The 23851-nt window shown below is 41.1% G+C and overlaps 1 protein-coding gene across 8 annotated transcripts in view; it reads left to right on the forward strand.

Moving 5' to 3' along the window:
• The window catches only part of ABR (ABR activator of RhoGEF and GTPase), a 235276-nt gene that overhangs the window by 127636 nt on the left and 83789 nt on the right, over positions 1–23851 (forward strand). For all 8 annotated transcript variants that reach the window (XM_075196900.1, XM_075196901.1, XM_075196902.1 and 5 more), the window contains 4 exons: positions 2447–2551; positions 17908–18093; positions 21331–21438; positions 23596–23656. In XM_075196900.1, coding sequence (XP_075053001.1) covers positions 2447–2551; positions 17908–18093; positions 21331–21438; positions 23596–23656 — 460 coding nt within the window. The remainder of the gene's footprint in view (positions 1–2446; positions 2552–17907; positions 18094–21330; positions 21439–23595; positions 23657–23851) is intronic.

Consider the following 23851-nt stretch of genomic DNA (forward strand, 5'->3'; position numbering starts at 1 on the left):
GTATGTTCGGTAGGTAGCCACTCTCAATCCCACCACAATCCCTTGAGCACAATTCTGCAAACTGTCCCTAAAAATTAGGGACAATCTCATGCTTTAAAAAAATTTCTGTGGAAAATGTTCTTCCTGAGATTGTCCCATTTTTTTTTTTTCAGTACTAATCAGCTGCACAATAAAATGCAATGATGACTTTGGTGATTGTATTGCGTGTAAGCTACATACATGAAGTGGCTCAGCTGTGTCCCTGGAAAGTATTTTAAAGTATTGGCACCTATTTTAGCGTTGGATATCAGGGCACGTCTTACTGTATCTGATGGGCTAATTTTCCACCTGCTTCTTGTAAGGGATTATCTTCACTGTAAATTATACCTTATCACAGGCTACCTAGGTAATGATCGTCATCTCTTCCATGTTGAACCTTCAGTAGGGTGGTGATTACAGTTTATTCATAAACATGTTCCTGCCAATGGTCCATTCACTGAAGTCTTTTCTCTCCATTTACTATGCATGATCTGTTCAGATAGTCTTGGTCACAGATACCCCACCTGTAGTGTGTAATAGCTGTGCACATGCAGAATCGCTAAAGTGAAAAATATATGATAATTCACTATTAAAAGTTATCCTGCAGTTTTACTAACTATATATGTAGGGCTTCCAATATAATGACAGGTGTTAGACATGATATTAATCCTTGCTATGCGATCTGTCGTTTCACACTGACATGCTGGCTTCAGGGTCCTTCAGTAGACGTGAGCAGTCCAGACACACAGATCCCGCAGCCACAAATCAACGGCAATCGGCACCTTATCTGCGCTGGTAGAAAATGCAGTCATTGGCCAATCACTCCAGTATGACCAGACCTGCTCAAACCACACCATCATCCAATACACCTGCCAGTATAAGGATATTTATATAAATTCTGATATTTCTATTAATAAGAACGATCTGCCATGATCACAGCTTTATGTAATATCTTCCTTTCTGATATGTGTTGCACCCATATATGTGAATCTTACTAATACTATTTATAGAAGGCTAATTGCTTGAGTTCGCCCAGACTAAAATAATCAGTTCCCATATATAAGATAAAGTCAGAAACTGTATAGATCAATCCACTTGAATGGGACACATTTGATATAAATATATAAATATAGCTCTGATTTGTATTCAGTTACTCTTAGCAGGGAATCTGTTTTATCTGGGCGGACTCTTCTCTTGTTGCCCTGTTTGTTTTGTATAGCAAGGTATGGCTTCCGTTATCACCTTAAATATACCATCATTTATGTATTATAAAGTGTTCTGGAAAGACTGGCTAATGTAAGGCTGCCAGAATTCATCTTCTGTTATCTACTTCTTATTTTAGCCAAAATAAATAGCCTTGAAATTAACAATTTTACACAGTTGTTGGAATCAGGATTTTTGCACAGAATGGAAGGTACCTACTAGGCTGTTACCATGAAAAACCTGAAACCTTTGTAATTTGATTGCAGCAAATTAAATGTTTTTTCCCCTCTTGCTTTTTTTTTGCATTTTTTTTTTTACATCAAAGATCAAGTGGGAATATCTAGAGTAATGAAAGTGGAGGCAGATGTTTAATATAGTTCTTTCTCTGCCTTATCCCCTGACTGCTGTCCTATTTCAGTCTATAAGTGGCTATAAAACAGACCTGTAGTAAGATAGGAATTCTAGTGCAATGGGAAAATGAAGATTGTTGCACCTCTCAGGATTACTTGAATAACTCGTAGAGCAATTTTGAATAGAATGTGAAAAACGCCTAATAATTCAGATATTTAATTTGGTCAAATGTACCCGTAACTTTCATATACAATATTACAAATACTGCTTCAAGCTAATATACTATTTCTACTTACCTAGCTGTTATTTGTACGCGTCTCAGACTGATTGAGTGACACGTACTGTATAATGGGGTCCAGTTCTTGTAGGATCAGTCTTCCAGATAAAGTGGGCACACTGGACTGCTGTCAGGGGCAGGCATGTGCCACAGGGCAGCTTATGGAGAAACTGCATTCTGCATATAACATACACAAGGTAGCTTTGTGCGATGTTCTGGCTTCAGGAATAAAGTTAGATATAAACCCCTTATAGTGCTGGGAAGCCTGTCTTCATGTACAGTGTTGTCCATGGACGCTGGCTGGATTGATCTCCAGCCGGAGGAGAGATATACTGATAAAATGCTCTTTGCATTTTATCAGTATGTTTCTCAAACTTACAGGAATTTCTTTTTGTAGTAAAATACATACTACAAAATCTAAATGTATCATGTAGTTTCTAAATAAATTAGTTGTCTCCTATTCTGCGTCGTACTGTGCCATAAGCACCGATGGTCTTTTCTCATCTAATCAATACCACTTTACTGTGACATTTTATGATGGATCATTAATAAATATTTCTCATTTAAATCTAAATACCGTGTTTTTCTTGTTAACAGGGAGAAAGTGAGTCTGATAAAGGGCTGTTAATGAGAAAACTTGTTCTCTCCGGGGTCCTGGCAAGTGAGGAGATCTATATAAACCAGCTGGAAGCTCTGCTTTTGGTAAGTATGTCTGTGGTTTGGTTTTAGCCACTGTGATATTGTATTTATTCAGCAAGCATGCAGTAGTGTACCTCCCAACTGTCCTAATTTAGGGGGGACAGTCCTTATTTGTGGGCTCTGCCCCACTTGGCCCAGAATTTTGGGTGTTTTCTGGATAGGGGAGATGGTTAAGGGCAGCCTAGTGCTAGCAGAGCGCTAAGCACTCGCCAGGCGGTGTAGCCACGCCCCCATGATGCAGACACGCCCACTTCCATAGACTGTCCCGCTTTAAAGGACTCCCGTGTTGGTAGGTATGCAGTAGTAGTAGTGTGTAGGATTATAGCTTTCACTAGTACACAGGTATAAAGGTTGTAAATGAAGTGGATGGTTTATAAGTTAAAAGTGTCTCTTTGCAAATCAGGCTTTGTAAACATACTTTAAAGCAGATACTTGTTTTAAAATTAAAACACAGATTTATTTTTTTTTTGTTTTGTGAAGATCGTTTCTTAGTAGTACCTCAGACTCGCTGTAAATTTCAGTTAACAGTAGAAATTCAATTTGCTTGATACAAATGAATTGAGTTGAAGAAACAAATTGTTATAAAACACAGATCTCAAGAGAGCCAATTTTGAGAGGCATCCTCCAATTGTATAATGAATATTGCTTTATTAAGGCAGAATAATAATTTGTGAATTGTGAATATAAAATGTGCCTGGTGTTTGAAATTGATGTATGAGGTGATTGTATAATGATGAGCATTTAGTGGGTAGTTTCATTACTCCTTGATTTACTCACTACTATCACTTGTATTTTCCATGAATATGTACAGGAAGGTGTATATAACTTTTTGTAATGTCAGTAAATGTTGGTGTTGTAGTCTGTCTTCCTTACCATCAGTGGCTTGTCACTTTTCACTGTGTTGCAGAACATGATATATCAGTATTATCACTGCTTAGCTGATACTTGTGTCTATAGGATGCTTGGAGTAGATTACACCTAGTGAGACCTGTGCTAGGTTCTTGTAGAGACACTGTGGCAGTGCACAGAGATTTCAAACCAATAAACAGCTGAATACACTACCTACATTAAACTTGATGTCCCTTTAATGCTTTCAGTACCAGATATTTAGGAAAATATTCACTTGCAAAATGCATGGGCAGCACGGTGGCTAAGTGGTTAGCACTTCTGCCTCACAGTGCTGGGGTCATTTCCCGACCATGGCCTTATCTGTGTGGAGTTTCTATGTTCTCCCCGTGTTTGCATGGGTTTCCTCCGGGTGCTCGGGTTTCCTCCCACACTCCAAAAACATACTAGTAGGTTAATTGTCTGCTATTAAAATTGACCCTAGTCTCGCTGTCTGTCTGTCTCTGTGTGTTAGGGAATTTAGACTGTAAGCTTTAGTGGGGCAGGGACCGATGTGAGTGAGTTCTCTGTACAGCGCTGCGCAATCAGTGGCGCTATATAAATAAATGGTGATGATGATGAAAATATCCACAATGAAGAAAATGTAAAATACAATCTCAAAAATATACTGGTGCTCCGTATACCCATGTATATTCTCAAACTACACAGTCTAGAGAAGTATTTAGAAAGAAACTAGACTGCTGAAATTTTGAGGTGGAAATCTTCACTTCCAGTACTGTCAAGTACATAGATACCATACATGTCTAAGTTTACATATGACTTAGATCTGCACAGGCCTTGTTTGCAGTCAGGTGTTATACGTCGTGTTGTAGGGTAAATGGGGCAGTATTGGGCGCTTAGGGTGGGAGTCACAGTTGGAAATGTTATATTTACCCTGTGGTAGCTAAACTGTTAGGGGTGACTGGATGCTGTTGTGATCCCAAACATTTATTGACTAAAAAAATAAATGTTAATTTAAAAAAAATCTGCTTCAAAAAGTATACAGGGGAGGAGGAGTTCATGTAATATTGTAACTGCGAGGTAGGTGGCTGGTAGAAAGTATTTATATATTTTACTTTTAATTACTTGCGGAGAGGGGGGATTTTTTTTAACTGTGTGGAAACTTCTTGAGCAGATCAGGGGCTTCCCTATAGATGGGGAACCCGTTGTCCTAATCCTGGTCTCTCCCTGGCATAGAGCATAGCATTACTGGCTAATTTATGTCGCTGATCTCTGCTAATTACGCTGATCACTATGTCTGAGGGAGGGAGGGTCACAAAAGAGCGGAGAGAAGCCCAGGACGTTTCCTGGGAACCATTCAACCTAGATGATCAGCACAATTAGGGGGGGGGGGGGGGGGGTCATCACAGAGACAGATGAGTTAATCTAGCCGGGCTTGGGCGTGCTCTGGCTATAATTCATGGCTTGTCATTAGTAGAGAGAGTCAAGTCCCCAGTCTGCTAATGGAATTTACTATTAGAATATAAATGCAGGTGTTATACAAGTACATATAAGTATGTGGTGCTCTGGGAGAGAAGTCCAGTTCTTATGTAGATTCTACAAGATGTGGCAGGAATAGGGATTTCGTGGTTAAAGTTCTGTATTTAGCCGGTTATTCTCTAGACATTGATGCAAGATGTGACTTCATTACTCACATTCACCCTCTCCGCATGGAAGCTGTTATGCAACAGGCTTGGGTTAGACATTTCGAAAACACACAGCTATTACATGGTACATCATTGTGTAATGCTTGGTGAAAGATCAACAACAATACCCCACGCCCCTGTTTATAGAGGTAGCTGTATGCAGGATATCACCAGGTAATACTGTGCTTTTACTGTAGGTAGAAATCATGCTTCCCATAGATATCAATAAATCCATGATAACAGGTATTTAACAGTGGTGGCAGCAGGTATGACAGGCAAATGTATGTAACCCTAACGCATGGCACATTGCCTGTTCTCCGAGAGCCTGTGGGTAAACACATTCAGAAACCTGAGCGGTTTACAGCAGCGCCAATTGATATCCTGGCATTAAACCTACACTATAGCACTGTTATAAAATACAACACTCTGTCCCCAGACTGGCATAGATATCTAATCTCATTAACTGTGCATGATCTATGCTGTGAGAACTGTTAAGACAAAGGTGCTCAAACCCAGCGTTCAGGAGTTAGTAACAGGTCATGTTTTCAGGATTTCTTTCTGTAGAAACAGGTGGGATAATTACTGACACAGCCACATAGATTAATCCATGATTAGTGAAATCCTGAAAACATGAACTGTTTGTAGCTCTTGAGTTTGGGCACCGCTGTTAATTCATGTGAGCAAAATCAGTGTACGACCTGCACTCTGTCCAGTCAGAATGGGAATTATAGGATTATATCAGTCACGATATGGATGTGTTTTTCTATAAAAAAAAAAGTGATTTTTAGCCATACAAGGACTGATACCTTTACTTTGTGCTAAATACATTCTCAGTAAACTTAGCATACAGCAGCTATTATGGATATACTTCTGTAGAGGCATAACTCACTTCCCAACTGGGTGCAAATTTCTCACTATTATGCAAATAATATGTGCTACATTACTGTCATTACTTGATACCAAAATACATCAGGGCTCCTAAGCTCACTGCTAATTAATGCAACTTCCTTTTCAATACGTAGTGTGGGCCACTAAAAGCAGAGGCTGGGGGTCATTATCCAGGACGTCCCCAAGCCTGGTGAGTGCATCTGTACACATAACAGCATTGTAACTAGAGATGCTCTCTGACCCCCGTGAACTGGTTTTGGATCGTGTTTTGGTTTTTGGTTAGAAAAAATCCTAAAATATGCTTTCTTTGTTCCTACATTATTATTAACCTCAGTAACACTAATTTCAAGTCATTTGCAGTCAATTTTGACCACCTCACAGGTCACAATATTATTTTCATACACTTTCTGACAAATAGTGCAGTGACCTGGCTGGAGGCTAAGCGACAGAGCAATGACACAAACACACGGCAGTTCCTAGCACATCTAGGAAACATTGGCACACAGCAGTTGCAGAAAAGAAAAATGGGGGTCTGCCCTCCCTCCCACCACTTGCTATGTTGGATCTTAAAAAGAAATTAAAAACTCGTGAGATCCGATGACGATTTGCCTTGTTTTCAATTCAGAGGGCGCGACTCGGATCCCCTAAGTTCGGGTGTGTTCGTATCTTGAGGAACCGAGCCTGAGCATCTCTAATTGTAACATAGATCGTATTAGGGTGTGTTGTGTTTTAAAATTTAGATCAACATAACATTTTTAACTGGTTTATTTTTGAACAATGTAAAAAAAAAAAAAAAAAAAGAACTTTGTCTCCCATTTAATGATGTAACTGATTGCTATGTTTTGACAATCATGGTGTATTAAAATACACCTTTCACACAGAGTCACAGACCTGGGAATAACGCAGGTCGTGTGAATGGGGTGACCCAGGTCGTACGACCTGGATCCACGGCGCTGGTCGCGACCAGGGTTATTGGATACGCTGCGGTCTGAAGGTGTTCCCGGATTATTCGACGTGAGCTCAGTTAAAAGCAGCTCAATGGAGGGGCTCAACTTGAAAATGCAGAGCAGACACGGGTCCAATGTGAAAGGCGGCCACCCGGGATATACCCGGGACCAAAGTGCAGTGTGAAGGGTTGAAACCATGTTCATTATCCCGTGTCTGACCCGGGATTTTGGTGAGAAAGGGGTATTACCTGGCAGTAACTATTACAAGTGCTGGTCCATTTGCGGCGATGGCCACTCTCTTCTCCATGTAGCTCCTAGTTGCCAGGGGCATCCTAGGGCTTTAGACTTGTTAGAAAGCTATGGCTGCTAATTATGCTGCAGAGAGAGCACATGAACACAGAAAGTGCCCCAATCACTGTCTGTGGTACATGGAGAAGGGAGCCAACCATTGCTGCCATGGGTCACCTGTATCTAAGGACACTTATAGGCAGGTGAGTTGTATTTCATTTCCTGCTGCTATTGTTTTATAGATATATGCTTTTTCCGTTATGTAGATGATGACTTATTGATGCGGGCAGCACAGTGGCACTCTGGTTAGCATTGCTGCCTCACAGCACTGAGTCTATAGGTTCAATCCCTACCAGCCCCCCCTAACTCTGTTGGAGCTTGTATGTTCTTCATGTGTTTGCGTGGGTTTCCTCCCACAGCGCAAAATCATACTAGTAAGTTAATTGGGTGTTGACACAAATGGACCCTAGTGGCTGTGTGTGGGTGTTTGGACTGTAAGCTCCAGCAGGACAGGGTGTGATTTGACCAATTACATATTCTGTGTGATAATGGTGGCACAATATATATATACACAATAATAAATACTAGACAAATTGTAATTAACCTTTAAAAGCTACAAACAGTGATGGCATTAACGCATCTACAGGCACTCTATAGCAAAGTTCTCCTGTAGAAGCCTCAGTCTGTCTGTTGCTAGGGGTGGGAGCTGTTCTGTTGCTAAGGAAGCTCGTGGCCTTACCCATCCTTGGTAAGGTATTGATGTATGCCAGTGGGAGACAGCATGAAGGGAGGTGGGAGGTATCCCATGGATGTCAGTGGGAGACAGCATGAAGGGAGGTGGGAGGTATCGATGTATGCCAGTGGGAGACAGCATGAAGGGAGGTGGGAGGTATCCCATGGATGTCAGTGGGAGACAGCATGAAGGGAGGTGGGAGGTATCGATGTATGCCAGTGGGAGACAGCATGAAGGGAGGTGGGAGGTATCCGATGTATGCCAGTGGGAGACCGCATGAAGGGAGCTGGGAGGTATCCGATGTATGTCAGTGGGAGACAGCATGAAGGGAGGTGGGAGGTATCGATGTATGCCAGTGGGAGACAGCATGAAGGGAGGTGGGAGGTATCCCATGTATGTCAGTGGGAGACAGCATGAAGGTAGGTGGGAGGTATCCCATGTATGTCAGTGGGAGACAGCATGAAGGGAGGTATCCCATGTATGTCAGTGGGAGACAGCATGAAGGGAGGTGGGAGGTATACCATGTATGCCAGTGGGAGACAGCATGAAGGGAGGTGGGAGGTATCGATGTATGTCAGTGGGAGACAGCATGAAGGGAGGTGGGAGGTATCCGATGTATGTCAGTGGGAGACAGCATGAAGGGAGGTGGGAGGTATCCGATGTATGTCAGTGGGAGACAGCATGAAGGGAGGTGGGAGGTATCCGATGTATGTCAGTGGGAGACAGCATGAAGGGAGGTGGGAGGTATCCGATGTATGTCAGTGGGAGACAGCATGAAGGGAGGTGGGAGGTATCCGATGTATGTCAGTGGGAGACAGCATGAAGGGAGGTGGGAGGTATCCGATGTATGTCAGTGGGAGACAGCATGAAGGGAGGTGGGAGGTATCCGATGTATGCCAGTGGGAGACATCCGAAGGGAGGTGGGAGGTATCCGATGTATGCCAGTGGGAGACAGTGGGAGACAGCATGAAGGGAGGTGGAGGTATCGATGTATACCAGTGGGAGACAGCATGAAGGGAGGTGGAGGTATCGATGTATACCAGTGGGAGACAGCATGAAGGGAGGTGGAGGTATCCCATGCTGAGGTCAGGCCTCAGGGTTTTCCTACTTTGGAGTCAACACTGGGAATTACACTTTGGAATGTGTTGAGATGGACATTATTATATATCTTCTAGGAATGCAGTAAATACGTTGAGAACGGATTTTACGCCACATAAAAAAAATCTTGTAGTGTGCGTGCTGGTTACTCATGAACATATATTGTAGCCAATAATTTTTAGTTTGTTTCTTCCCTCACAATGACACAGAGGTTCTAGAATCTGTAGTTTTCTCCTAAACTGCTCCGATCCTCCCGCTTTTCATGTCATCAGGTTACACACACTGCACTGCAGTACACAATATTTTGTTTTCTACTTTCCTCCTCTACTTGTGTGCTGCTTTCTAACACTTCCTCATCACGTGGAATATTGTGCGATAACTAACTTAGTCCTGGGGAGGTCAACACCCATCTGTCACACAACCAAAAAGAAATTTCAAACTTGTTCTTGATTGGTGCTGATGCTGTACTTTGGGGGGAAGTCGTGGTTCCTTGTAGCAGGCTTTAGAACATAAAATATGATTAGGTCATTGAATTATTATTAATAGTGGAAAGCATTTGCACTTCCCCTTTAAAGAACTATATATAATAAAAATTTCTTATTTCGAAAATCCATGCCAGACATACTGTTGGTTCATACATATGAAAATGATAAATTAATATTTTAGATTATTCATTATTTTAGCTTTTACTGACTGGGGTCTGTCATGATGTCTTTCAAAGTTGCCGTTACTGGTCATGCATGGACACTAAATAAAATTCTAATCTGACGATTGACCTCATTTTAAAATTCTGCTGTGTTGTATATTGCAGCTAAGAGGCATGTTATATCCAGGTCAGTGACTTGGGATTCTTGAAGGACGTTCATAGAAATATGGAAGCATGCGCTGAGCTACTTCTGAATTTATTTAATTTATTATTGTAACTTGTCAAAATATTTAGTATTCAGTTCAACTTTAAATAACGGTGAATTGTGTTATGTTGTCCAAAGCATGTACTGTGTAACGGAAAAAGATATTTATGATTACAGATCAAGTGCATTTCCTCAGTAATACTGATAAGGCTGCACATCGGAACTGAATTAATAAATTCAAAATACATGTGAGCCATGAGTGAGCGCACAGGCTTTAACTGATCTTTGAAATGTGCGCATGTGTGATTCTGGCTGCAGATAAGAGATGCTGGACACAGATGGAAGAAAGCACACAGCATGCAAGAAGCTTTTCTGTACAAGGTTAGACAGTTACATAGAGAGGACACGCTGATGGTGTGGGTAGACCCTGGTTTATTGGACCACTACCTACAACAATTTTCTCTGTCAATGTTTTTCAGTCAGTGCATTTACCTGTTCCCTATTCATTTACTGATGGATCTCAAGGAGCCACCTGAGTAGTCTCTATAGGATTTTGCTGATTTTCTCATAGGGCTCAGAAGATCAGTGAAGCAGTTGAATGATCCCATGTACTGATGGTACTCAGTGAGCACATCCATCAGAACACAGGACAGCAAGTGATGTGTTCAGTGTGAGAATTGCTGGTCCATCTTGTCAAAATTCAGTACGGTTTCTCTGATGTCCTGGAGTTTTCTCCTTACCTGGAGAGAGAACCACTGCGACCACAGAATAATTGAATGCATTAATGTCAGAATATCATCATCATCAGTTATTTATATAGCGCCACTAATTCCGCAGCGCTGTACAGAGACCTTACTCACATCAGTCCCTGCCCCATTGCAGCTTACAGTCTAAATTCCCTAAAATAAACACACAGACCGAGAGAGACTAAGTTCAATTTAATAGCAGCCAATTAGCCTACAGGTATGTTTTTGGAGTGTGGGAGGAAACGGAAGCACCCGGAGGAAATCCACGCAAACACGGGGAGAACATAGAAACTCCACATAGATAAGGCCATGGACAGGAATTGAACTTATGACCCCAGTGTAAAGAAATAGAAAGTGCTACCATAGATTCAGTTGCTTATCCTCAAATATGAAAGATTTATGAGAATCCTAGCAGGGCAATCTGTTACAAAAAAACCTCTGTATATAAATATGTGTTTACAATATAGTAATTCTAAGAATAAGTTGAGTGTATTATTATAGTATGTAATAAAACTATTCCTTATAATCAAGTCCTGTGCAGTAAAGGTGGGATATCACTATAGTACATTTTAGAGGAATTGACTGTCATACAGTCACATTTCCCTAACTTTGTCTTATGTGCGTTAGTTTTAAATCTTGGACGTTTCTGCCCCTAACAATAGGGATCATTTACAAACTGATAAATGTGCATGCGTGCAAAGCATTTCTACTTTGCAGCAATGTGCCGTGCACATAACTAGAAGAACACCCACATTCTGGGTTTTGGACTTGCACCTGTACAGTCGGTCTATGCCTACTTTTGGCTTAAATTTGTATTACCACTTTGGGACCAAAACTTTCAATTCAACTAATGACCACTATGCAATGCAGATCACGAAAATCTGGTGTTGGTGCTGAGTGGACCCTCGGATCAGAGCCCTACCGGGCATTGATGAGTTAAGAGGGCAACAGAGGCCAAACTGCTTAATGTCTGTTAGTGGCTACTTCATTAGAATAATATTGAAGACAAACTTGATTATTTTTTGTATTTTATTTTTTTATAGAGGAAACATATAACTTCTGCTTCATCAGATTTTGAATTCCTGTATTCTACATTAACTTAGTGTTTAATATTGAAGGGACACCCTTCTTTTGCATCTTGGTATGTTAGAACAGTGTGCGCACTGCATATTCTGTAAGCTTCCTTACTACGTCACATCACCACTGTCTCACAATGGTAGCAATGCAGAGGAATAGAATCAAGGAAGCAACCTGGGAGTAATTCTAGAACAGCATTCGAAGACCTGGCCCGTATTACTTTCCCCTCTGCAGGTTTAGATGACCATAGCAAAACTTATGATTGCTTTTTTGTTTTCCAGGGGTTTTTTTTGCTTCAAACTTGTTCTAAAATCTTTATAAACAAGTCATATTCTCTTTAAATCGTAACAAAGTCCTAAAAATTAGATGTTTTACTTTAACGTAAATAGTGTTTGTAAAACTATAATTTTCAGACTGGATTAAATATTTTCCTGTGGGAACAGAGATACAGTTAGGAAAATGTACTGTCTATAACTTTCATGTAGACTCGTGGACATACAAAATATTTGGAGAGATTAAAACAATTATTATAGTTTTATATAGCGCCATTCATATTACGCAACAATGTGCAGAGGAGATGTAGTCATTCACATCAGTCCTTTCCCAGCCTAGTTTCCTTACCCCTCACAAATACACAAACACAGACTCGGGCCATGGTGTCAGAAGCCAGTTAAATTACCAGTATGTTTTTGGATTATGGTGGGAAAGTGGAGCACCCGGAGGATATCACAAACACAAGGAGAATGTTCAAACTCCAGAAATGCTAACCCCTGTGTCGCTGTGTTGCCCAAAAAGATAACATCATCATCACCATTTATTTATATAGTGCCACTAATTCTGCAGCGCTGTACAGAGAACTCACATCAGTCCCTGCCCCATTGGAGCTTACAGTCTAAATTCCCTAATATATACACACAGACAAAGACAGACAGACAGATAGACTAGGGTCAATTTGATAGCAGCCAATTAACCTACCAGTATGTTTTCGGAGTGTGGGAGGAAACCCACGCAAACACGGGGAGAACATACAAACGCCACACAGATAAGGCCATTGTCGGGAATTGAACTCATGACCCCAGCGCTGTAAGGCAGAAGTGCTAACTACTTAGCCACCGTGCTGCCTCATATAACAGCCTCAAACACCTTCTGTGCTTATTTGTGCCAAGCACAGGTGAATGTGTGTAGTAAACATAGTTTTATCTTATCCTCTTTTCAGGCTGTGAGCAAAGTTAGGAAGCTTTGTCTGCCCACTCTGTAATATTTTTGGACCTATCCAGATGTGACCATTATTATTATTATTATTATTATTATTATTATTATTAATTTTTATTTATAGGGCGCCACTATGTGTCCGTAACGCCGTACAGGGACAAACGAAATTACAATACGAGGTGAGACAGCACAGTACAGTAAACAATAAGCACAGTAACTCAGTGAGCTCAAAGCACAGCTAGAGGGCGGAGGAGGGGAGAGGGGAAGGTCCGCCAACGACGGAGTCCAAGAGGGAAGTCACGGATGACAGGGAGACCATGCCCACAATGACCTCATACCCTTCCCCAATTATGCCACACATACCTTTACAATTAGGCTACGCCTCCAAGCTATTGTGTTGTATGAGATTCATTTTTGCTCAATTAGATTAACAGAAGCATTCTGAGAGGGATTATGGTGAAGAAAAGGCAATGTATGTCAGTTGTACTGAATGGTGAGGTTAAAATCCCTTTAAGAAAAGGTTTAGGAGGAAACAAAAGACAAAGCTATACATTAAGGCTCTCACTTTTATAATGATCTGGTTAGTCTGGGCTGGCATAAGCGCCTCTAAGGATTTGCATCTAAGTAAATTTTAATTTTGCAAAAATGGAGGAAGTGCTGTGAAACAATTGTTCTGTTCTAACCCTTTAAATGAAACCTGTGTTACACAGCTTCCTTTACTAGATTAATTTATTTGCATGTCAGATACAATGTGTTTGCATATTGTGCAATAAAAATACTCATCTCTGACTTGTATGCACTGTGTGCGTACAGCATACAATGAAGTTAATTTGTCTCCTTTATATTGTGTGGAATTGTTATTGGTGCATCATTGATAAATTGTCATGAACTGGTGTCCCATAGTTGTAAGGTTGATAAAGTTGCATTTACACTCCCAGAGAAACCCATCCAGGATTCCCCGGCTTCATTTTAAATGTTTAAGATACCTCATTCAGATCCCATTACATCGGCTCAGATGAAGGAGATCTGTAATTGGGGCTACATATTGAGTTATGCTCTCTCCCTGGCTTTCATCACCAAGTTTATTTTACACAGCAGTGGAGCTGCACAGTATGGAGGAAGCTGTCTGTGTGATCATAGCGCACAGGGCACTATGTGATTTGGGCTTTTACCCACGCTGACATGTTCATTTTAAGTTTCTCATCCTGACAAAGCACTGGAGACAGTAACATAGCAGAGGTGAATACCTCTAATGCACAGTATGTCTCCTCATTATTCATAATATTGATGGGGTTGGTGATTCCCAGTGTGAATAATTGAGGTCAACTTCAGCCACACAAATTGAATAGCACACATAGCACCCTTGGTTCCCTTTAGTATATCTCACTGTTGGGTGGAGCATAGGAGTCCAAATCTGTGCAGGTTTTTGGGGTTTTCTGCAAATGTTTAAAAATAAACCTTAAATTAAAAGGAAAGCTTGGGAATATGTACACCGCACATTTCGTCTGACTGCAAAAATAACACACCCTACTTTTTAAAGATGAAAGACTATAATTGCTGACATGTGCAATTTTTTATTCTGTACAGATTTGTGTATTTTATTAAACAGAGCGAAAAGATATTGACTAGAAGTTTCTGTTTCTTTTATATAAATAGGAAAGTACTGACGCACGGGAGAATTAAACTGACCCCCAAATTCCGACAATTAAAACTGGCACAATGTGCTAGGATGGCGCTAGGCTGCATCTGTGCAAATTAAGCCAGACCCCAGTTTGTCTAAACCACAACCAAATCCTTCATAAACCATTCCAATTTCTCCATGAGGCCACACCCCTTTGCCAGTAGGCCACACCCCTCTTGCAGGGAACAGTCAGGACTAACCTGCAGATACTAGGACCATTAGCGGGTGTGTTTTCATCCAGTTAGTTGTTTTATGCAATCTATTAGCAACACAATCATATAATGAGTGGTTTCTGCAGTATGGAGTGTAAAACAATAAAAGAGAGAAACGTTAAAATAATGCAGCTTCACCATGTACATTTGCACAAAGTAGAATCGACCATTTGTGGGCCTAACCAATATTCCTGCAGATATAGTGATCACTCTGGTTCCTTGTGAATTAACCTATCAATTTATTACAAATCAGAGCCAACACTGCATTTCCATGAATATTGGATCAGTCCATAAAGTGCAGGCTCCACCGTGACCGGAACACTTTATTGTTGTGTTTCCATTTCTTCATTCTTTGGGTTGTGTTACACTTAGAGCATTGGTTGCCTCTAAAAGGCCAGGACAAAGGTCTGGCTGGAGGTACAGTCCCCACAAATCGGTGAAATTGGTTGGTGTATACAAGATAAGTGTTCCACAGGTAACTGTGTATAAATAAGTTCCTGTGCATATCAGCCCTTCAGATTGTAAGTGTAATTTGTCCTATGTTATGGACAATAACACATGTACATAAATCTCTCAAAAAATGACGCTGTTTTCCAAGCATCACATAAGGATTTGTCTGTGTGGTTTCTTGATGTCTTTCATTACTGCAGATATAGAGCTATATTTGCACATGCAATATTTATTTTTAAAGTATTAGAGTAACTAGAGTGAATGTTGAATCAGCCCCCACCCTCTGATTAGCATGATGTAGTATGTAGAAAGACTTTGAATATTGACTATTGAATCTAAAAATGTTGATGGTGACCACGAAAAGCTGTGTAAGATTTCGACTCGTAATGAATTTGAAATGTGCGGTCACTGGGCTGAGTAGTGGTTCATCCCAGCAAGTAGCTGTCTCCTCTGTGCGTGGATGACAGAATACTTTAATAAACATGTTGAAATAATTTTCATGCACTTCTCTGTTTTCCAATATTTTACATTTTACATTGAGCATCTATCCGTGTCTCATAATAGAACCTGCTGATAAAATAAATATTTAAAAATACACCATTATTAAAGCAGGGCACTGACTGACTTATTGTGTGCTGTTCATGCATTAATACGATTGATTCTCTTTCTGGATGGACATTAGGACAGTTTGCGTGTCTCTGAAAATGTTCTGATCAGTAGGCACCGCCCCCATAGCATAATATGGTAGCATTTGAATGGGGTACAATAGACACAATTGCATTTACACCAAAACATAAAGTATCAAGTTGTAAACAAATACTGTTTAGATATGTTTACATATATGGGCATTTATATTGCCACGCAGCTGGTACCATTTATAATGTGTGATATACCGATCGCGGGCTTAGACCTAGCTGGTACCATATATAATATGTGATATACCGAGCGTGGGCTTAGAGCCAGCTGGTACCATATATAATATGTGATATACCGAGCGTGGGCTTAAAGCCAGCTGGTACCATATATAATATGTGATATACCGAGCGTGGGCTTAGAGCTAGCTGGTACTATATATAATATGGGATATACCGAGCACAGGCTTAGAGCCACGCAGCTGGTACCATTTATAATGTGTGATATACCGATCGCGGGCTTAGAGCTATCTGGTACCATTTATAATATGTGATTATACAGAGCGTGGGTTTAGAGCCAGCTGGTACCATATATAATATGTGATATACCGAGCGTGGGCTTAAAGCCAGCTGGTACCATATATAATATGTGATATACCGAGGGTGGGCTTAGAGCTAGCTGGTACCATATATAATATGGGATATACCGAGCACAGGCTTAGAGCCACGCAGCTGGTACCATTTATAATATGTGATATACCGAGCGCGGGCTTAGAGCCAGCTGGTACTATTTATAATATGTGATATACCGAGCGTGGGCTTAGAGCCAGCTGGTACCATTTATAATATGTGATATACCGAGCGCGGGCTTAGAGCCAGCTGGTACTATTTATAATATGTGATATACCGAGCGTGGGTTTAGAGCCACGCAGCTGGTACCATTTATAATATGTGATATACCGAGCGTGGGCTTGGAGCCACGCAGCTGGTACCATTTATAATATGTGATATACCGAGCGTGGGCTTAGAGCCACGCAGCTGGTACCATTTATAATATGTGATATACCGAGCGTGGGCTTAGAGCCAGCTGGTACCATATATAATATGGGATATACCGAGCACAGGCTTAGAGCCACGCAGCTGGTACCACATATAATATGGGATATACAAAGCGCGGTCTTAGAGCCACACAATAATGTTTAATCCTTGTCACTGGAATCTGGCCCTAACAAACAACCACTGCAGGGTTCATGCTCTTAGAGTCGCTACCAACAAACTCTGAATGATGTTCTGCTTGTTCTGATGCTCAATGAACACTGTCTGTCTCTGGTGACATTTGTCTTTCCACTAAGGCAGAGTCGTAACTTAGAATTCTAGCGCCCTGGGCAAGAAAGACAAATGCCGCCCCCTAGCCCTCAATTTTAACCAAATTAACCTAAAATATTCCTAAATTGCGCCCCCCTTCAGCGTTGCGTCCTGGGCGGTCGCCCCTGTCGCACAGCCCTAGTTACGGCCCTGCACTAAGGACAACACTTGACACTATGTCTTACTCAGAGTGTATTTTTGTATTTTTACCATATTAAAGTGCTACAGTATTACACAGTGTAGAGTCTGTGTCAGAGAAGAATATGCTTGAAAACCACAATAAGTGACCTACACGCAATGGACTTCTCGGCATGTTCGCTATTTATGGACCTCTGATGACTATTATTACTTCTATATTTTTTCTTGTTCATTTTAGGGAATGTTATTTCAGTGGTACCTCAAACTCTGCATTTTCTCAGTGTCATATAGTCTACAATTTTGCCCTAATCTAGGCGATTGTTTTAAATTGAATTTATTTATTTTATATTTCTGTTATATTTCTGTACTTGTCCACTGATCTGTGTGTACATATAACAGGTTATGATAATGCGCTCCATGAAGTGTGACGCAGTCTGGGGGTATATGGACGTTTAATCTGGGGACCACCAAACTCCACTAAAACTTATTTTTCTTTTTGTTATCTTACAGCCCATGAAGCCACTGAAAGCCACTGCCACAACTTCCCAGCCAGTCTTAACCATGCAACAGATAGATGCCATTTTTTACAAGGTCCAGGATATCTATGAGATACACAAGGATTTTTATGACAACCTCTGCCCTTGTGTGCAAGAATGGGACAACAAGACAACCGTCGGGCACCTCTTCCAAAAACTGGTAAGATGGAAAAAAAAATCATGATGCAAGTCTGTGTCATCTGCATTAAATTGTTTCATTGTATCATCTGTAATTAGCCTCTTCTCAGATTATTTTCATATAAGTACATACAGGGCTCCTCTCACCATGTTTTCTGCAGAAGATGAGGCTGGGGAGTTACATGAATAGAGGTGGCAGCTGCTAGTAACACTGCAATGGCTGCTGGTTACTATCAGTCTCCACTCTTCAGCAGGGAGTCTTAGCTTTGGTTAGCTATCCCTTCAAGTGGTGGGAGTGATGTGGGTCTGTCGTGTGTGTACAGAGGGACCCGCCACTTTCCTTACTGTGAATACCTTCTAAATACCTTCCTACACAATATACCAAGCCCTACAAAATTAAACTATCTAAAATATTTTTAGCAGTGTATCAAATATTGAAAACTATCAGTAGTCCCTATTTTTACCTTTGGTTCACTGTGCTGTAAAGAGAAGGCAATGGGTGATCCATGATTAATGGCTGTTGTATGCGAGGCCTTCCGGTGGTGTTGCCTGTAGCGTTCATAGGGGCGTATTCAATTGTTAGCGTTAACGCTAACAAACGAGCGCTCGAAAAAACTTAGCGTTAATATGGTAATTACTTGCTGGATTTCAACAGCTCCCTGAGCTGCGAGCTGAAATTCCGCGAGTAAACTACCGTATTAACGCTTTTCGCGCACAATATTACCGTATAAACAGTAATATTTTTCGAGCGCTCGTTTTGCAGCGTTAACGCTCACAATTGAATACGCCCCTTTGGGGCAGATTAAATTTCCCACTTTGTTCTAAAGAACAACGTGACCCGCGCATTATTACCGTTATTATGGTAATTGCTGCGCATTATTACCGTTACTACGGTAATTTCAATGCAGATTTTTGCTCGCGGCTCAGGGAGCTGCAAGAAAAACCAGCGGAGAAATTACCGTAGTAATGGTAATAATGCTCAGCAATTACCATAATAACAGGAATTGAATCTGCCACATAGAGTGTATCTCTGATAGTTTGACAGCAACCCAATGTGCTGACATAAGGAGAGCGTAAACGCCGGGACAGGCATACCCCTCGCCTGTGTGACACCACCTTTACACACACGCTATTGATCAGCCCAATGACTGTTAAATTAATCTTACTTATTCTTTTTTTCTTCCAGTTTTTTAAAACCTATGTCGGCCCCATCTACCCGATTCTATTTTAATGTGGAGCGGAACTCCAAAATGTAAAACCGCTATTTTAAAACATAATTTAAGAGTCATCTGTACTCCTAAGATGAAAGTGATAATTGTCTTTCATCAGCTCTGTTTCCTCAGCTTTTGCTGACTGGGGGCAGTGTCAGAGTGGGTGGTACTGTGTCTATATACTGAGAGCAAAGAAAACGATGAAGCTTTGATCTGATTTTCTGTTTTGTTTTTAAAGAGCAAGTAAAACCACTATTTGATGGTAATATACATCACAGGCTGAATAATATACATGGCATAACTGAAGTGTTTATACTCTCCCTCTCGGGGGCAGACTGGGCTTGGGGGCAGGGGGGCCGGGCCGGTCCCGTGGTGGGCTACCTTAGGCTGGGTCATTGGGCCACCTGCAGTTTTATTCCTTTAAAAGCAGAGTCTTGCCCCTGCCCTCACTCCTCTGAAGCTGGTGTTAGGGGGAGGAGCTTCTCTCTAAACAATCAGACAATGATTGACCACTCTGCAGAAGTACAATGTGCATTGGTTTATTCATACAGGGCCAGTGATATCACAGCAAATCAGTTTCACAATGTTGGCCTGTATGAGGCCCTAATGATGTGGGTGGATTTGCAGCTGTCTAATGGAGTAGGGAGGTAATCATTTCTTTTTTACAGAGCTGCAGTGTTAACACAATGTAATTTACCTTCATGGCTCATATCTGTACATTTTGGGGTTATGTGGTCCTTTAAAGTGGAATAGGAAAAAGGTAAATGGGGTTAAAGTTTTGTTGCTAGCTGCAGCTTATTATTGGTCATGGTTGGTGATAAGGGGTGCGGGATGACCTTATGGCCTTACAGGGGAAATGACGACAGGGTTTAATGAGCAACTATGAAATTATATTTATGATTGATCGGGGCTGTTCTGTTGTTCAAGGAAAGGTGAGAGAACCGTTCACGTTTCTCTACAACGTATAAAAATATTTTTGAGGGATTTTGACATGCCCTTTTCAACACATCCTCTGGGGATAATAGTTATGTTCAGTATAATGTAATATGACAAAATAATTTAAAAAAAGAGCTCTTGGCCTGCTTAGTGAGAACCGTTCATAGACCTCCACTGCTGAAGTCTTAGATGAAGTGTTTTACATAGATATTTCCTTCTTCCTAAATTTAGCAGATTAATCAGTCGCTCACATGCTTTATATTACTTTGAGTGTTGTGGACACATGTAGAAGTGCTCCGGGCCTCAGAGCAGACTTATTTTTTACATACAGCTTCACAGGGACATATCTTTAAAAGAAAATAACAGTCTAACAAATCTTGAGGCGCGTTGGTCGCACTTAATGGCTGTTGCTAGGCAACTATGACATTGCCTAAATTAGTGAGTCTTAAGGATGCTGCATACTTGCAATTTTCCGAAGCGTTAGAGTGAAGAGCGAGTAGAGGAGAGGGGCGCTGGAACGCCAGTAAGATTACCGTAATGATTATCTTAAATCATTACATTACTCTTCAGCACGGCACTTGTTTTCTGTCTTCTCACAGTCTGTACTCAGGAAGCATGTTAAGGCCGCCACTTCTTGTTGTTTTACTTTTGAGATAGAAGAAACAACGTCATAACATGGATAAACGTTATAATTCTTTTTACCTATTAAATGAAACATTAATAATTCATTATGCAAGTTTAAAAGGCCATTTTCTTTTTATATCCGTTTTGTCTCTAGCAATGTCCACTCAGGTTTGTCATGTTTAATACACCCTTTGTAATAAAACTATTTTGACATTCTAATGCACCATTCTCCTATTTCATAACTGTCTCTGTGGCCTGGTGCCTCTCCCCGTCACACCATTGCCCTAACCTGTTGTCATGGAAACCCAGGCACTGGCAGATTTAGGTTCACTCGCTGAATAGATGGCTTCTTTCTTACAGCCATTACTTTGATATGCGGAAGCGACTGGAGGGGGTCGGGGGGGGGGGGGGGGGGGATTTGTGCGTCCTCTAATGAAAATGTTTTGTAACTTGATGTGTGACCTCCACTTTCCTGGTTTCTCTATCAGGTCAGCCAGCTGGGAGTGTACAAGGCCTTTGTGGATAACTATAAATGTGCTCTGGAGACGGCGGAGAAGTGCAGCCAGTGTAATAACCAGTTTACTAAGATCTCAGAGGTAAGGATGAGGACAGGTCTCGAACGATCATCTCTTGTGTTCCTCAGCACTGTTCACAGATTGCTTCTCTCATCTGTAATGCATTGTTACTGAAACTCAGATAGTTCTACCAATTTCCTAAATTCCTGTTATAACAGGAATCTTAGTTGTTATTATCTAACCAGTCACTCAGTCATCAGGAAGATGTATAACAATTCCAGCACTGCACCCCATGACCTATTTTCTCCTTAGATAAAAATAAAGGGATGACCACAAACAGTCGGGCAAACAACTAGCTGTGGTTGGTATCACCTGCCCGTATGGATCTTTGGAAACAGGAGGATACATTACCTCCGTCTTTGCTTACATTACAGTATTAACCTTCCTAGTGAAGGACCATGCTATATTGCTTCAATATTTTAAGAATGTTTATCTGTAAGGTCAATGTAAAGCTTGACAGTTATATTTGATTGTTCTGCCTTCTGAATCCAGACTCTAATGTCTACACTAGAAATTCCCAGCATAGTATTTACCGCAGTGTAGATATGGTGCTGGAAAACCTCCATAGTCCAAGCTTGGTGCCAGCAGGCTGTAATTGTGGCCAATACATGTGGTGTAAAATAATTTGAGCACTCTCTTATTATTGAGGACTCATTGAGTGCTGACTGACAGCAGCACATGATGAAGCGTAACATGAGTATGAGTGCTGCACTGATAACATTGTAATTAGCAGGTGAGGTCAGAATAGCATTACCCTAGAATAAGAAGTGTGTAAATATCTGCATGTAATGTATAATAAGCAATGAACACTTTACATCCAGTAGTGATAGAGCTACCTTAACCACTGTTCCTTATTTATGATCATATCTAATTACTCACTGCTAAATAAGGTACAAAGATAGAAACTTAGTAATGATTGTGTCTTCATCCTCCTTAGCTATGCAGTATAAATGTGCATTATTTATAGTACACAACAGTAAGCCTTTATAGTTCTGCATAATTATCCTGTATGGTGGTCATACATGGTAATCTAATTTGTAAGCGGGAAAACCAGAGTAACCCCCGACAAACAGTAACATCAGCACTGCTACCTGTAGAGAAGTGAGCAGAAAGCAAAATGTAAGTCGTCTCTTACATGGTTCTACTCCAGTGATGGTGGTTACAGCAGTGGTTTACTAACACGGCCTTCAACTAACAGAATTGTGGAAGGACTACCCTCCGTATCCCATGGATCTAGCAGCCTGAATACTGATTACAGCCAGCACTGCTGTCAGTCTGTCTGTCTGTCAGTCATGGCATCTGTGTTTACTGAATCCGGGCTACTCTCACTATAGAGCTCTCCAGCAGTGTCTAAGTTGCGTGCTGGGTGCTTAGGTTTGGTGGGCTCTCCAAAGTTGAACACTATGTTTATGGCTGTGCAATGAGCGTAAATATCCCCGTACTCCTGTATTAGGGGACCTGCCATCTTTGGAAGTGCTTACTTTGTGCCATAGTCTGGTTATTAATTTAGTATTCCATAAGCTCCAAGTAAATAACATTAATCTATACGTCACAATTTATACCCCAAATCCTGCGCCTGGTGTAATTCCATCTGTCATAGGTTGTGTCTAGGCGTTACAATTACAGGCCATTATCTTGAGGGAAAAGGATAAGTGAAGGTTACTTATGGCTCAGGTGTCTCCATGAGAACACCCTAGAGTGCGCTGCGATCTCTGCTTCCTCTGGTTAGGTTACAGAAATCTGTGTGCTTTACAGCTCTCTTGTTCCACGCCTAATGCCTTTGACATTTCTCTGTAAGATGTCAGCAATATTCTGATGACAGCATCAGGAAAGATATGTTTGCAGAAAATGATTATCAGTAAAGCCTTAACCGCTGAATGTACCATAAAATGCAATATATTAACCGTTGCCAAAACACTACCCAGCTGACGGCTTCATTTCCATTACTTCCTGTGGCAGGACACCTCTCCTAAGGACACCTTAGCATTACAGTTCATTTGGAGTCATCATTAATTGCCATCAATGTGATTTGTTTGACTGCTTGAGGCTTCTGGGGATTAGTTACTGGGCAGGGGAATCTCTATACTTTCCCTTCAAGCATTCCAGTATCAATGTAATATAGAACAAATATATGTACAAGACTTTTTCTGCCTGTCTCAATAGAGTTGTCTTTTCCAGGATCTGAAGGTGAAAGGGCCCAAGGACTCTAAGGAGCTGCCGACATCTGTTACCATGGAAGGTATTAAACATCACTGCCTGTCTAACATGTCTGCTCCTCAATCATTCCTCAGTTATTCCAGCCTTTTGTTTGCTGCTTCAGCGTCTCATCCTGTGATCACCTTTTATCGCTGTGTGTTTGGAAGCTGGAACATCTGCTGTTTTTTGTGCCATCCTGAACTGTTGTAGAAAATATATTTTCTCAAGGTCACTTCTG

This window comes from Mixophyes fleayi, chromosome 2, assembly GCF_038048845.1.
Source record: "Mixophyes fleayi isolate aMixFle1 chromosome 2, aMixFle1.hap1, whole genome shotgun sequence".
NCBI classification, from domain to species: Eukaryota; Metazoa; Chordata; class Amphibia; order Anura; family Limnodynastidae; genus Mixophyes; species Mixophyes fleayi.